General features: G+C 38.4%; 3 protein-coding genes across 5 annotated transcripts; 1 reads left to right on the top strand and 2 right to left on the bottom strand.

Annotated features, from left to right (window-relative positions):
* Positions 1-16: 16 nt before the first annotated feature.
* Positions 17-12791, bottom strand: slc17a9a (solute carrier family 17 member 9a). The gene is made up of 13 exons (XM_082189334.1): positions 12484-12791; positions 10261-10458; positions 10040-10179; positions 4252-4351; positions 3954-4078; positions 3519-3618; positions 3121-3217; positions 2846-2933; positions 2499-2533; positions 1234-1349; positions 1062-1117; positions 946-975; positions 17-639 (listed from the first exon to the last, which is right to left on the bottom strand). The coding sequence occupies exons 1-13, from the start codon at positions 12618-12620 to the stop codon at positions 476-478; spliced, it is 1386 nt and encodes a 461-aa protein (XP_082045460.1). The 5' UTR covers positions 12621-12791; the 3' UTR covers positions 17-475.
* Positions 6522-10033, top strand: LOC309513503 (uncharacterized protein). The gene is made up of 2 exons (XM_082189378.1): positions 6522-8158; positions 8190-10033. The coding sequence occupies exon 2, from the start codon at positions 9071-9073 to the stop codon at positions 9638-9640; it is 570 nt and encodes a 189-aa protein (XP_082045504.1). The 5' UTR covers positions 6522-8158; positions 8190-9070; the 3' UTR covers positions 9641-10033.
* Positions 12792-12941: 150 nt separating the features above from the next.
* gid8a (GID complex subunit 8 homolog a) lies at positions 12942-15703 on the bottom strand. Of its 3 annotated transcripts, none has more exons than XM_082189364.1 (5): positions 15606-15703; positions 14820-14947; positions 14430-14626; positions 13982-14179; positions 12942-13821 (listed from the first exon to the last, which is right to left on the bottom strand). In XM_082189364.1, exons 2-5 carry the CDS (start codon positions 14938-14940, stop codon positions 13648-13650), a joined length of 690 nt encoding a protein of 229 aa, XP_082045490.1. In that variant the 5' UTR covers positions 14941-14947; positions 15606-15703; the 3' UTR covers positions 12942-13647. The 3 variants fall into 3 exon arrangements, with proteins under 3 accessions (XP_082045490.1, XP_082045491.1, XP_082045489.1); XM_082189365.1 differs by lacking the exon at positions 15606-15703 and adding an exon at positions 15030-15583; XM_082189363.1 differs by lacking the exon at positions 15606-15703 and having other exon boundaries at positions 14820-15584.
* Positions 15704-16780: the final 1077 nt, after the last annotated feature.

The raw sequence follows: 16780 nt of genomic DNA, 5'->3' as shown, positions 1-16780 counted from the left end.
GTGTGTTTACGTATGAATACAGAAAACTATTTTTTGGTACTGTGTGTAATGATCCTACTTGTGATTTTCATGAATCATTCGGTTTATTTGTCCTCTGTCGCCACCTTCTGTTGAGTGAGAGATCTTGCATAGAATCATTTGTACACTAGTGCTCGTTGATCACGGATCAGAACAGCCTGCGATAGTTTAATTATTCAAATTAGTGGAAGGACAATTGTCAAAAATGACACCGTGTTTCTTATACATCTTATATTTATCAAATTTACATTTCAGATAAATATTTTTTACATAAAACATTGTTTAACTATCATTTCCAACCAGCTCTGCCAAATATTTAACATACTTTTAAATTAATAAATAATGACAGAAAGATATTATACAGTGTTTTAGAGTGTTAAAGAGTTCCCAATCCATTTGTTACAAATGACAAATAAGGAACCCCCGATATGCATCCGAGAGATTTTCAACATGACGCTCAAATCATCTGAGGCTGATCCAGCTGATCAACTCGCTTTGCTTCACCCAGCAAAATGAATATGGTGACACCAATGATGTTCACCAGAGCCAGGATGGAGAACACAGTCTCCCAGGAACCTGTCATCTCAATGATGTAGCCAGACATGTACACCATCAGCAAACCTGTGAAATACAGTATGAGCATATGCTATGGGCAAAGAGGAAGGTATTACAATTAAAAGTGCACAGGACTTGAATGTGAACTTACACAATTGTGCAGATTAAAAACTAGTTTCAGATCACTTTCACTATTTACATTTTTAAAAGATTTAAACAGAATTCAGATTGTCTGACCTTATCAAAAAAGTATTTCTAAGATTTTAAACTATTTTAATACTCCTACTAATATGGACACATTAATATCCAGTGGACTGTATAGTCTGTTTACATGTAATTGGTTTTATTACAGATAAATGGATTATAACTCACCGGAAAAAGCAGAACATGTGTTCATAACCCCTGTAAGAAATAGAGCGACATATTAAGAATAACACCTAAAACATAACACTGTGCTTTAATTAATAGACCTAAATAAATGGACTTACCAAACAGGGCTCCTGCGCACGACGGTGCCAGGTCATGCACATTCACGGACACCCCACTTCACATGAAAAGACACACACACACACAAAAATATACCACTCTGTACATATTCAGTGTATATAATCAATGCTGTTGTTATAAGAACAAGTTTTGGATATGACAGTTCATTCTAACCTATTATTAAAGGTGGACAGCCCAACAGCCATAGACACGCAAGCAACAGCCTGGACAAAATTGCTCGTCTTACAGAGAAGGAAGATGAACACACTGGCTGCTCCCATAGCACAGAACTACACAAGCATGTTTTAAACAGACACACACAAACACAAACACAATTATGATGCATGCAATATATGAATTATGCTCCTAAATGCTAACAAGCATCTGTCATTACTGAAGCCACTTTTTCAAAACTCTTTATACAGTCTGCATTACCAACATGAATCTTGGCCAAGCCGTTAATCTCACCTCCAAAGCTCACTCAGAAACACTATGTGTCAAACTAAGCTCGTTCCACCCAAACACTGAATTCTCATTTGTCACTCATAACACACTGACCTAAAAACACCAACAGAGAGAATTACATAAATGATGAACTCTTATATTTGAAGTTTGAATGATTTTCCACATAAATCAGTATTTCACTATAGGATTAGAATAACATATTTTCATTTTACTGACTGTATTACAGCATATGTAACAAGGATAAATGAGAAATGTCGCAATTAGTTTTTTTCTATATCTTTACATATAATTTACTTGTGAAAAATAAAACGTTGGAAAAAAAACATCAACAACATAGTGTAATCACGTATGTGCAGTATTTGAGTCCAAGCTGGTTTTTTGTTCTAGTAATGTTTTCAGCGGCAAGTTTTATTTTTGTTCCCAGAACGTTTTCCTTAAAGGTAGGATAACATTCTCTAAAAACATTACGTTAGAACATTATCCCCTAACAAAGTTTTTAGCAGGAGGTTTCCAAGCAGGCACTGGACGTGCTCCACAAACAGCATTACCAGCTTCACTTATTACTAACCAGTTTGACTTTATTTCTGTTGTATGTCTACAGAAGTTTTTATTGATCGGAGTCCAGTGCCTACTGGGAAACCTCCTGCTAAAAACTTTACAAGAATGGTATAGGATAATGTTCTAAAAATCTTCGAAAAATGTGTTGCAAATAGTGTTTTGACAAAAGTGTTCATGGATTTTGCCAAACGTGGTCATTGAATGCATTTTGTGTGAAAGCAATGAAAAATGATTCACAGTTTGGTATAGATAAGACCTCTGTTTCGCTGAGTGTCTGAAGGGGTTTGAAAATGTGACTTCAGTTTTGACCAATGCAAGATACCAATAAAAGAAATAAATAAAACTATTGTAATTGTGCAGTTTATCAGGGCATAGCTTTGAGTTTAATCTCAAAGTTCATAGCTGTTATGTGTTACCTGCATCAATTTCCTTACAGTTGCTGTCCCACAGCCTGATATAAAGACATAAAAAGTGACTTATTACACAAAGATATTTCATTATGATTACTTACAGAAACAACAGGGTCAACAAGAAACTGTTAGATGTTTTTGTCAACCTGATCTCATGTGAAAATGCAACTATTTTGTATGAATTACATATGAACTCAGAAAATTAGATTTTTTAGAAAAAAGGAAACAGGAAGGTCCATTACTTAACCTAACAGTCACTGGGGTGCAAGAAGATCATAAGAAAACGTACAAATGAGATCAAAATAATTTATGCGATTAAGCGTCAATTCACAAATTTTGTAGATTTTGTTCACCTTGCCTAATGAGATGATCAGAGATAGCGCCTCCAAATAGTGAAGTGGGCAGTGCCACAAACCAAGGAATCACATTAAACACCCAATCCTGTCAGCAAACAAAACAGATTTAGCAAATGACAACATTAAATGACCAAAACAGGAAAACCTCAGCAATATAGAGTTAGAATTGTCACTAACATATTAACAGCACTGGTAATCAAACTGGAAGTGTAAATACAAATAAGAAGGGGAAACAATCAGTAAAACCAACAAATGTGCAATGACTGGGGTACCTTGGCATGAGGAAACATGTCTTTGAAATAGGTTGGTAGCCATGACATGAGGGTGTAATAGGTGCTACTAAAGCATAGATGAGAAATGATCATGGCCCTAAAACACACACACACATGCAATTAGCAAATGTTAATATCTATCTATATATAAACTCAAATAGAAATACATGTTTCTTTGAGTTTGTAACCAATCAACATTTAGCATTTTCTCATATGACAATATGAGTGCCCTAAAAATTTGTCATCATAAGGGGAAGCCCTGGAAACTCTCTCCATCAGTTTTTATTTATTTAACCTTTTACAGGAAAATGACACAAAACAAAATGGAAAACCGAACATAACAATGAGTTAATGTAGAGAGTAAAATGAAGGACAAATGTTTATGTTTTGAACCTCACCAGACACTAGGCTCTCTGAAGAGATGCAGCCAGTTGATTCTAGAGGATTCAGGAATGCAATTGTTGCTGATCCATAGCGAGTCAAAGGAAAAAACTGGACCTGTGACGAACAAACAAACTGACACATTTAAAACTGTAAGATGTAACAAACACCATTTCTGAAGACAGCGTAACATGATTAAGATATAACATGGTGCTGCATGGTGAGTAAGATGTTTAAAAACAGGGTGTTGTGAAATTACACTGGTAAAAAAAGGTCCAATTACTCGATCCACACAGTTGCTATGGCAAACACCAATACTGATTGTTTCTGATTCACTGCAACTTCTCTAAGAGACTTAATTATACCAATTCTGACCTTTAAAGCAATAAAATAGCACTAACCAATCAAGAATGCTACTTAATTTAAACATGTAAAGGATCATATAAAGATACCTTGGAGAAGCCATTTCCATACACAAAAGGTCCAGCAAAAAGCAAGGAGACCAGCTCCATAAAACACACTCTCCCATCCAAACCAGTCCAGCATCAGGGAACCCACACCTCCAACCAGCATCATCCTGAGAGAGAAACCATGAACAGTATGGAACACTTAAGTTATGTTATTCCAGAGGTGCTTGCATAAAATAGTGCTGATCAAGAATCAGTTTTATTTTACACTTAAAAACAAATAAAAACAAGTTTCTGTGGACAAAAATTGGAATGGCCGGGAATAGCCGGTTATTAGTCTCACCCTAGGTAGCACCCACAGGCCAGAGAGCTCATCGAAAAACCTCTCTCTCCCTCTGTCACACGCTGAGCACAGACACTGACAAGAGAAGGGTAGTGAACCCCTAAAAACAGAGATAGCATAACTCACAATCATGTGCTACTGAGAATTACTCTGTGACATGCAGTAGAAGTAATGGTCACTTTGAATTCCTTTTTGCCTTTAAGTTTCTTTAAGGGGTTATGGAAGCCCATTTATGCCACATAAGAAAAAAACATGCTTTGATAAATTACAAATATTACAAAAAGTCATAATAATAATAATAATAATAACATAAAAAAATTCACAATTATGCTGATGCTAAGTCATAATTACGGGATAAAATGTCAAAATGGTGACATACTAAGTCAAAATTTTGAGTTAAAGGGATAGTTTACCCAAAATTTTTAATTCTTTCAATAATTACTCAAGACTTATGTTCATCTTGAGAACATGAAGATATTTTTGAAGAAATCTGAGAGCTTTCTGTGCCTCTTGTTTTAATCTAAATTATTCAACCCCCATTGCAAATCAGATTTATAGGCAATTTACAGACTTTCAGCTGTTTGCAATGACCATATCAAACAAAATTAATTGAAATGGCTCAACACAACAAATGTTTGAAATGGTTTCCCCAAATTCAAAAGAAAATTTGGACTGACTTCCACAGTCTCAAAATTATTCAACCCCTTCATGGCAAGCATCTATAGTACTTAGTAGAACACCCTTTTGCTGTTATAACTTGCTGCAAATGAGATGTATAACTAGACACCAGCTTCTGGCAGCGTTTCTGAGGAATCTTAGCACATTCCTTATGAGCAATGGTTCAAGTCAGGTGACTGTGATGGCCACTGTATCTTCCTGGACTTCTTCTGCAACCAAGCCTTGGTGGAATTTGGGATCACTGTGCTGTTGGAAGGTCCAATGACGCACAAGCTTCCTCACTGACGGCATGACGTTTTCTCCTAGAATTTCCTGATACTTCAATGAATCCATCTTGTCTTCCACACACTGCAGGTTTCCAGTGCCAGAGGATGCAAAGCAGCCAAAGAGCATCACAGAGCCACCATCATGCTTAACTGTAGGCAGAGGAATATGCTTCATTCTTCTCCCTCTTTCTTCCTCCAGACATACCGCTGATCCATAGGGCCAAAAAGTTCCAGTTTTGTTTCATCGCTCCACAGAACAGAATCCCCAAACTTTTGTGGCTTATTTATATGATTTTGAGCACTTTTCTTGTGCTTTTGGGTCAAGAGGGGTTTATGTCTTGGAGTTCTTGCATGCGTTTAGTACGCACCTTACTGTGCAAGCTGAAACCTCAGTGCCTGTTGCCACCAAGTCTTGCAGCAGGTCTTTTGCCGTCACTCTAGGGTTTTCTTGTCTGCCTTCTCAGAAATCTGGTTGCAGTCGTTGAAAGCTTCCTTTTTCTGCCCCGTCCAGGTAGTGTAACCACTGTTCCTTTAACTTTGAACTTGCGAACTATGCTTCCAGCGGTGTCTCTAGGAACATTTAGTGCCTTCGCTATCTTTTTGTATCCTGTTCCTTGTTTTTGAAGGGAGATAATATCTTCTCTTAACTTTTTGGACCATTCTTTTGACTTGGTCATATTTCTAACATGCAGTCAAACGTGACACTCAACAAACCTAGCCAGTTCAGATATTTCATGTGTTCTAGCACAAGCTCACCTGGTGCAACTAATGCAGCCCTTGATTAGTTGCATCAGGTGTTCTTGAGACAACACCTGGGGCCAGTTCCATAAACCTCTAAGATTAGTCTTACAAGTTAAGGCGGGCATACACTGTGCGATGTCTGTGCTCACACTGAACGAGTAGATCGCATGCGATGCAAAGCCAAAGCTCAGGATTTATGTGCTCACACGGTCCGAACGTTGAGCTGCGACTTCACTGCTCACACTATATGTGTGAAATATGCGCGAATCAGCGCGATAAACCCTCGTGCCGGGTTGCGCCTATAGACGATATCATGTATCCAGAGATCAAAACAAGCATCAGCTATCAATATCAAGATGATTTAGCATTTCCAATTTATGTATTAAATTATTATTAGTATTATTGTATTATTATTATTATTATTAGGGAAGGCCTAGGCACTGGCGGAGCTAGGGGGTGGCCAGGGGTGGCCAGGGGTGGCCGTGGCCACCCTTGGTCTAAGCTTGGCCACCCCTTTGGCCACCCCTCTCACAACTGCTGTTTCTGTCTCTTTTTTTATTTACAAAAATTGCGTTTTTTACAAAAAACATGAGACTTTTCAGACGCACACTCCAACTTCACCTCAGCGCCAGGCGAAAAGTCAAACGAGTGCGGAAATGTGCAAGTGCCGAATGAGCTTCAGCAGAACATCAGACAGTGATATGCACATAGTAAATATAGAGTCAACCCTAACCCTTTCTCATCTGGTGGGTTGCAAGACCGTTTTGAGTAGGCCTAAGTCGAATAGTGTGCAGTCAACAACAAACGTAATTCTCTTTTTTTCTGATGCTACTTTTATTTTAGAAGATGTGTGTGAAAGCTTGTGACACTTCTGTCAGATGCTGAGAAAAGGGCGTTGTCCTTATTCAGTTGGCTATCTTTGGTAAGATGAGATGTTGTCAGGCCAAATGTCAGTAAAACTAACTAACTTTCCTGTCATACCTGTGCTTGCGGTACGCACATCACGCGCAAATGCGGCGTGCTGTAGCCGTAGTTGTCGTCAACTCATGTAAGAATCAAAAAGGGGATTAAAGCTGTCAAAACTGCATGCATGTATTTGTTATATATGCATCACATGTGTCTGGATTCAAATATTCTGCTATGTGAGATCACAATATAAGGCACAAACTGATATGTAATGTTTTAATGTCCAAATAAATGTGAGCACTGTGCATTTGTACTAGACGATAGGCATTCATTTTGCGTTAATTTGTAAAGGACAAACAAAAATGGATAATTTTTAAATCCATAAAATAACTAATTTAACATTATGTGCTGTTGACTTCCGCCTTGTTCACATTCTTGCACATGGGGATTCAAAAGAGAACTTTTGTTTTCCTTTTTAATTTAGGTATGATAGAACTGTTGCAATTACTTATTTTGACAACTAATATAGAAAGTTAAACTTTTTTTTTGACAAACTCAGAATTGGTTGAATAATTAATTGATTATATAAAACGCATTGAAGGTTGAATAATCTTTGGACTACAGTAGTTATCTGCATGTTATCTCATCCATGAAGATGCAACAATGTAGAACAAGCTATTGGAGATTTCGAGAACCAGAACCAAGCTAACTGAGCAAGTTGAACTTTAGCTATAGTGTGTGCCCTTTTATTACTATTTAATTAATTTTAATATGAGGTGGTGGGTAATAATAAAAAAATATAAAATTCACTCAGTATTCCATGATTCCTAATTCACTAGCCTACTATCTGAATTACAATTAAGTACAAATTAACTTTATTCAGTTGTGTAGGCACTAAAACAGTCCAATACATTATCAAATCATTTTTTATGATAAAATAATGAAGATTTCTGTGCCACCCCAGACTGGTTGCTGGCCCTTGCCTTGCCACCCTTATGAAAAAATCCTGGCTGCGCCACTGGGCCTAGGCTACTTTTATTATTAAATTGATAGGCTATTATAATTAAATTGCCAGGCAATAATTTCATAGCGCATCACCGCATAACCAACGTGTTATGAGGATAATAAAATATTACATAGAAACTTACTCCTCCTCATTAAAAATTGTCTAAAACATTTAGGTCGATTACAATGAATTATAGGCATATAATTAATTATTAACAGTCTATAATATGTCCGAACACTGCAATAATTCATCAATGAAAATTAAAAACAGCTTTATTTCAAAAACATTGTTTAACAAATGAATAAAAGAGGCAAAGAGTACATCACAAATTAATAGAAGAGGCAAAGTGTAGCCTACATCGCAGGTGGCTTGGAAGAAGTGGGTAATGGTTAATCCATTTTGCAACAGGAACTGGAGGTAAGCAACAGTAATTTGTAGCTAGTTTGAACTACAGACCTTAAAGATCTCCCTTTTTACATTAATTATTTTTTTTTGCTGCAGAAGAAACTTCTGTTTTCGCGCAGGCGCAGTGAAGGAAAAAACACTGAGTTTAGGGCAATCGGTTCGTAGCTCTGCTTCAACTGTGCGATATAGTCAGGAGGAGCGACCAAAACTTCTAACATGCCAGAAATTCATCCGACCATCCGATTGCCGGTCGGGAGAGGTTAATCGCCTCTCCTTTACCCCTGTACACTGCACAAACACTGCACGACGCACGACAAAGCTGAAAATCGGTCTTTGTCAAGTATTGTTCCCTGTAACCACTGTTTGTGAGTTCTGTTCATGTTCATATCTTGTTTTGAGTTTTCATGCAACGCCATGGTTTTGTTTCATGTTTGGTTTTGTTTATAATAAACTGCACTTGGGTCCTCATTTACACTTCAGTGGATCAGTTTACAGAATACTTGACCTCCACCAATGAACCCAGCAGTTGCCCTCCTAAACTTACGCCAGGGGAATCGTCCCCTGGAAACGTATGTGGAGGAATTTTGTGGACTATGCTCCCAGGTAAAATGTAACGATGTGGCTCTAAAGGACATTTTTCGTTTTGGCTTGAATGAACCGGTGCTGTCCAGAATACCAGGGGGAAAAAAATTTTTTTCCCTGGCCCAGTATATTGACTATGCACTATTGTTAAGTGGCTCATCGTTCACGGTGGGGTTTGCAGATAAGGAACCCTGCAACCCAACATTACTGTCTAAGCCTGAGTCTCTTCAACGTCATGCCTGCCAAGCCTGAGCCACTTCACGTCATGCCTGCCAAGCCTGAGCCACTTCACGTCATGCCTGCCAAGCCTGAGCCACTTCACGTCATGCCTGCCAAGCCTGAGCCACTTCACGTCATGCCTGCCAAGCCTGAGCCACTTCACGTCATGCCTGCCAAGCCTGAGCCACTTCACGTCATGCCTGCCAAGCCTGAGCCACTTCACGTCATGCCTGCCAAGCCTGAGCCTCTTCACGTCATGTCTGCCAAGCCTGAGCCACTTCACGTCATGCCTGCCAAGCCTGAGCCACTTCACGTCATGCCTGCCAAGCCTGAGCCACTTCACGTCATGCCTGCCAAGCCTGAGCCACTTCACGTCATGCCTGCCAAGCCTGAGCCTCTTCACGTCATGCCTGCCAAGTCTGAGTCTGTTCACGCCACGTCTGCCGCCGAGCCAGTGTCTCCGGACAAGATGGCCGCCACCGAGCCAGTGTCTCCGGACAAGATGGCCGCCGCCACGCCTGAACCTGAGCCCTCTGCAGAGATGGCCGCCGCCAGTAGGGTCCTTGATAGGACCATGGTCCCCTAAATTGCCGGCTCCCACCTGGCCACCTGAACTGTCTGGCCTACCCTGGCTTCCTGCACTGCCGGGTCCGCCCACGCCTTGCCACGGCCCCACATCGATGTGGTGAAAATGGGTTTCCATTAGGCACAGATGGAATGTAAGTGATTGTAAAAAATGTGTGTTGTGCAAAATGAACAAACGAAATTAGTCAGGGTGAGCTGATTCTGATTAAACTAACTCAGACCCACCCTAGTAAATACAGCCAATGCCCCCAGCATCCAATCTCACAGACATACTGGCTGAAATTTCTAGTTAAAACATGTAGACAGATTTTTCTGTTCACCTTTTGGTTCTCTAATTCCTCCTCATTATTTTCACAATTTTCTCCCTTAACTCCTCGACTGTCTCACACAGTGCTCTCACCTTGCATTACACCCAATAAAAACCTGGTCACTGTCATGGTAACAAGAGGTCGGGGTCCAATGTTGGTCAGAAGGGGGGTGATAGCTGTCATAACGGCCCATGAGGAGGTGGACAGCAGCAGTACTCTCTCTCCTCCTATCCTGTAAAAACAATGTTATTCATCATCATCTACCACTTGCCATAACTGATCTATGACCTGTGGGCTACACAAAAGCACTCACCTATCACTGGCATGGCCACCAAGGACCTGAGTAAAACAGTAACCCCAGAAGAAAGAACCCAGCACCATGCCAGTCTCAGTCTTGCTCCATCCAAATTCTTTTGCCATGGTAACAGCACAGATTGGCATGGCCATCCGTGACCAGTAGAGAAAACATGTGACCAGCAGCAGCATCAGGGTCCACGTCCGCGCCAGTGTCCTGCAGCGGGTGGGACGTTACATTTACAACAGTCTATGTCTCACTCTGAAAACACGCAGTTATTAATGTTAATTTAATTGACATTGAAAATGAAAATTAGCCCATGATTTACTCACCCTCAAGTCATCCTAGGTGTATATGACATTCTTCTTTCAGACGAATAGTTATATTCATTAATATAAATGTCCTGGCTCCTCCAAGCTTTATAATGGGAGTGAATGGCTGGAAAAAATTTAAAACCCATGTGCATCCATTCATGTTAAAAAAAAATACTCCACACGGCTCCAGAGGGTTAATAAAGGCCTTCGGAAGCGAAGCCATGGGTTTTTGAAAAATACCCATATTTTTAACTTTATAATCTAAAATAACTAGCTTCCGCCAGATGACCGTATGCATACTATGCAAATTGACTTGCGCCTCAAGAGTAACCTGTGACACATGTATGATGTAGGATGTAGGAGTATCGTAAGCTTAGACGCCTCTCACGGTTCAAACAAATAGGGCTGTGCAACAAACTGAAGCTCCTCCTCTATAATATGTCGGGTCAGGGGTTAGTCTTCCACCGTAAATCGATGCGTATGGTTGTCTGGCGGAAGCTAGTTATTTTAGATTATAAAGTTATAAATATGGGTATTTTCCTTACACAAACACATGGCTTCACTTCAGAAGGCCTTTATTAACCCCCTGGAGTAAAAGTGGAGCACTTTTATCATGGATGGATGCACTTTTTTGGACTTCAAATTTTCTCCAGTCATTCACTGCCATAATAAAGCTTGGAAGAGCCAGGATATTTTTTTTATATACCTCTGATTGTATTCATCTGAAAGAAGAATGTCATATACATCTAGTAAGACTTGAGGGGTGAATAAATCAGGGGCTAATTTTCCTTTTTGGGAAACTATCCCTTTAAAGACATACATCATTCTCATGAAAATACCTGAGATAGCTTGATACACAAATATATTATCGCTATCATGTGTTTGGCTTCATGTTTCATCAGTCAAATGTCTCTATTTGCATGTTATTATATCCATATTGGCATTTCCTGAAAGGTCATAAGTGAATCTCTTCTATGAATCTCACTTGTGGACTTTCTGCGCGAGGAATGAATCAGTATACTGGGCTTCCAGTATGAATGAAACAGAATTGACATGAGAGTGTTTAGCGCTCCATATCGCTATCATCTCCCCATTTTGGGTAAAAATAGAAAAATAATACTAAAGTACTTTGTAATGTAGTTACTTGAGTAGTTTTTAAGCAAACTTATTTACTCTTACTTGAGTATTATTTTTCAGTACTTCTACTTGTACTCAAGTAAATTATTACTTAAGTAGCAATACTTTTACTTAAGTTCAATTATTTAGTACTCTTTCCACCACTGGATGGAATCCAGCTCATTCAGAACTGGTCACACCTGCTTACAACTTAGTTTGTTATTTTCAACTCAACAACAACAACAAAAAAGAAACTTCCTTTTACTTTCAACTGCATTTATTTACAGCAAATTCCTTAACGTGGAAATATTTGAAATATATGAGCATTAAAAGATTCAACAACTAGGACATAAACTGATCAAATTTCAGACATTTGACGAACATAAATGGAATAATGAGCATGAATCACATTGTTTAAACCCTTTCCGATAAAGATATTATCATGTAAAGCTTATCTGGATTTTTTTTTTAATTATCTGTCACGTCAATGCAGTAAAAAGGACAGGACAGGACAGGACTCAATTAGGACACATCCACCAAAAACTTTATCGAGGGGACCGCAGTGACAAAGTAGAATCTTTTCTATAATGCAACCGTTGCCAGGAAGCGTAACTACCAGGAAGGAGGATGGAGAAGAAAAAGCGATGTGCATTTCAGTGCCCATTGACAACTAGCGCTGATTATACGAGAATGCCGCTCTTGTGTTTTATTCACAGCAGAAAATGTTGCCGACATACCATTAACGCACAAATACGAGTGTTGTTTAGAATAGTTTTTTTTAATCTCCGTTAATAAACAAGTTTTATCATACCTTGGCCATACTGTCGTTGTTGTCTTGTCGTTAATTTGCATTATCTTTAACCCGGACGTGTAGCACACATTTCTGCAAGGTGTTTTCACAAAGTCCACTGGTGGGTTGAAACGGTCCGCTTCTTGCTCGTCAGCCATTCAGTCCAATTGAGTATGAACCGGACACTGAGCACCGGTTCTTTACCGATCAGGAAAGTTTACAATTGAATATTCAGATAGGGCGCGTGAGCAACGCATACGAGGCGGAGACGATCGCGCCACACCTACATGTTTTGAGGTGAAACTGAGTTACGATGGAGGAATGTGGTCATTCTTGTACAATTGATGACGGAAGACGACAATAAGAAGAAACCATCTATAGTCAAGCATCATTATTCTGTACTAAAAAAATCGATGTGGAATCTGGAGGTTCGACCTTAATATACATGTGAATAATAATAAAACTCAAGTAAACAAATATACTGTGAAATCAACTTTTTCTCAAACAAACAGTACAAAATATGAACAAAAATTTGAGACAAAAATTAACATAAGGCAAATGCTTTAGGTTAGTAACGACATCATTTGTTGTTTTGTACTTAAAATAGCTTATATCATGGAGGTCTAAAACATTTACTTACTCAACATTACAACCATCTGTAGCTGCTCATAAATTAAATAATAAATGAAGTTATTGAATTCATGATAAAAGTAGTTAAATTACATCAGTTTCCAGAGCAATAAATCTGATGACGTTTTCTTTCCAACCAGGAGCTGATATTTTCCTCAAACACAGACTAAAACAAGCATGAGGACACAGTATTGTATGTGAAAAGAGTGAAGAGCATGGGGGGAAAAATAATAAAAGACACAAAACACAGATGACATGACAGACTGAAAATTATGAAAAATAATACCAAACAACATTACCATAGGAATATTCCTGTTCTTCAGAAAATAGACTACCAGCATAATAAATGGTAGATTGAAATAACATCTAGTTTTACTGTTATTAATCAGTATAGTTTTGTTTGAAATAAAATCATATACTGTTGCTTAAATTACTTTTTTTATAGAGGCATCAAGAAAAAAAAGCATTATATATAGAGAGAGATTTATATTTGCCATCCAGTCACTGACCGTTCATAAATAGAACAAAAAAATATGTCCATGTGAATTACAGTCTCTACTTGGGGTCCTCAATGGTACCCTTGCTAAGGTCTGTCATTCTGGAGTATTTCACTTTTTTCTGGTCCAGTTCGTTTTGAGCCCACAGTAAAAGCTTCAGCAGCTTTGCTAATTTTGGAGTAGATTCCCTGTTCTCATAGTCTAGAACAGCCTGGTTTACCTCGCTCCACACCTATAGAGGGAGACAGAACCCAGCATTAAGGAAGGGGGTACAAGAGCAGAATTTACACTAGATACGCATACTGTACATAAAAAGGAGAATCGAATTTCATGGAAACAAGGAGCACTAACCCATTGTGATGGTTACGTCCTACACAAATAAACACACATACCTTCTGCCTCTGCATCATGTTGAGCAGGTCTCCAAACGGCGATTCTTCAGGGTTGTCAAAGGCGAGCAGTGCCAGTGTCCGCTCCATCTCAGTGAGACATTCTCTGCTCTCCTCTCCCTGTTCGGCCAGCTGCGACTGCGCAAACTCCAGCGCTGCCTCAGTCTCCCGCAAACGGATGAGCTCAATCAGATGCTGCTGCTACAAAAGTTTAAAAGAAAAAAATACCAAAAGTTTTACAGTAAAGGTTGAGTTAGGATTTTTCTTTTCAGTACTTTTTTGTCTTCTTATTTGAAACAAGAGGCCTTCATGAATACATTTGCTTGTGCATTGTGAAAAAAACGCAACGTCCATGGATTTTGTCATGGTTTGCTTTGGCTCTGTTCCTCTACAACGCTCTGCTAGACATCTCCCTCCCTACCATCATGTCCATATGAGGGCAGATGTTTACCTGAAGGTGAAAGTAGAGGTATCGATTGGTGTCAAGCAGCTCGGGGTGGAGGCTGTTAATGAGAGCAATGGCTTCCTGGATCTGACCTTTCAGAACCATTTCCCTGATCTTTATCCTCTCATCAAGAGAGTCCAGATCCACGTTCGGCTCAATCCCGGATTCCATACGGAACTTCTCTGCAGCTTCTTTAAATCCCTCTGTGGAATAGAAACATGATCAGAGGGGCAGTTTATGCATTTTATTCGAAATACAGTAAACAAAATCATAATGTAAAGTCATGTAATGTGAAAAAGCCACAGGTTAGAGCAAATATTTATTTTAATTTACACATATCTGTGTATTTGACTTGAATCAAGTATTGTACTATACTATAAAATAATGTTGACATACCTGTTACTAGATAGTTCATGATGAGCCGGTTCATATCCGCCCTCTGGATGTGCACATTATTCAGTTTATCCAACCATTCCTCCTTTGTAATATCCTCAGGCTTTTCTGAATAACTCATCATAGATATGCTGTGGTAGACATGACATGCAAAAACAACAAACATCATTTTGCACACATCCAATATAAAAATGCACATGTAACGTTACTCACTTTTAAAAGTAATTGTCAGAGAGAAAGTTTGATTCGTTTTTAGCGCACGCTGGGTCTGGCTGTCCATGTTATCAAAAAAACAAAACAAAAAAGTAAACCCAGGTTTACTTTTAATTAATCTAAGATTACGATGTTGGAGTTTGACGGTAAATGAATGAACTGCACTGTGCACGTTCATATTTTCGCGGTGTTTCTGCCCCTAGACAGCACAGCAGAGAAGCCAGGCGGCTCACTGGCCAGCAAACCGCGTACGCGCCGTAAAAAATGTTGCAATGGTGACACTTATGCACCTGGTTGACAGGTTGTATCTATTTTTTAAAACTCGCCATTAAGGGATGAAATTAGCATAATATATTTTCGCTTTATCGGGGTACTAAAATAAACAAACCCTGAGAGCATGAAACACAACAGCGCGTGAGACTTGAAAACAGGATTGTTCAGCCATTTTCTGGCCATAACCTTTGCCAGAGACCTTACATAGAAATAAAATAATACTAAATTGTATTAATTTTAACTGTTGTTCATTCGAGTTATTTGTTTTTCGCAAAATATGAATAATGGTGATAAAATACTTACTGTTTACGATTATAAATAGCGGTGGGCCTCAGCGCAGATCACGCGATAACAGAGCTCTTAACGAGACTTGAGGGGAGGTCAGTGATTGGTCAGAAAACTGACGTCACGGTTGCTGTGGCAAAGCTGGTAATGTTGCCAGATCAGGTAAAACAAAAAAAAATAGAAGGTTGCCAGATTTAGATAGCTATTTACGGAACATTAATGTCAGAAACAAGTATTTTTTTAAATTCATTTTTATTCGTTTGGAAACTAAGAAAAATAAATAAATAAGAACTAGGCTATTTTAACTAGCCTATTTAATATAAATTTCAGAGTGAGTTTAAAAGTCTAAAACTGTCTCTTTACTGTCAGTAATAGGGGTAGGCTACTACAGTAGGAGTCCATTTCTGTCCCCCAAGGTACAATCTACACTAACGTACCCCATAGGGCTTATTATTGGACCTTAAGGTATGTACCTTTTTGAGAGTCAAAAAGCATTAAAAGGTACATATATGTACTGTTTCTTTTAAAGGTTAAGGTACAATATTGTACCCTTGAGGGTACAGCCCCAGTGACAAGCCATTGTACCCCTAAAGGTACAAATGTACTTTATTTTCTGAGAGTGAAATGCTTTTCTTAAATTCAGCATGAACTGAAAATTCACCTTATCTATTTTGAAATGCATGTTATAGATCTTTTTGTGAATAATTCATCCGTGAATATGTTTATATATATATATATATATATATATATATATATATATATATATATATATATATATATATATATATATATATATATATATATATATATATATATATTCATGTTTAATCAAAATGTCATAACTGGACCTTTAGCAACAATGATTTCATATATTTTTTATTGACTGTATAACTTCTCCAGCAATTTTAGTGTTTTGTACATGAAGAAAAACAATGGTAACAACCTTTGATGGTTTACCTTTTCTTTAACCTTCCAAAAAAAACAAGCTTGAATTTTTCCAATCCTCTTAATACTTATCTAACATAATTCTGTTATTGCAAAACAAAAATATAGGCTACAGGGCCAGAAAGATAATCGATTATGTCTCAGAGATTAGATGGGACAATCACCTTTATTATGAGGTCCAGATAAATCCCCCTATGAAGGGGGAGAAAGAGGGGGAGATTTATGTTGTCTACAATAGCAATCTATTG

The sequence above is a fragment of the Leuciscus leuciscus genome, assembly GCF_965113295.1.
Source record: "Leuciscus leuciscus genome assembly, chromosome: 13".
NCBI classification, from domain to species: domain Eukaryota; kingdom Metazoa; phylum Chordata; class Actinopteri; order Cypriniformes; family Leuciscidae; genus Leuciscus; species Leuciscus leuciscus.
This window is presented reverse-complemented; position numbering and strand designations above follow the sequence as displayed.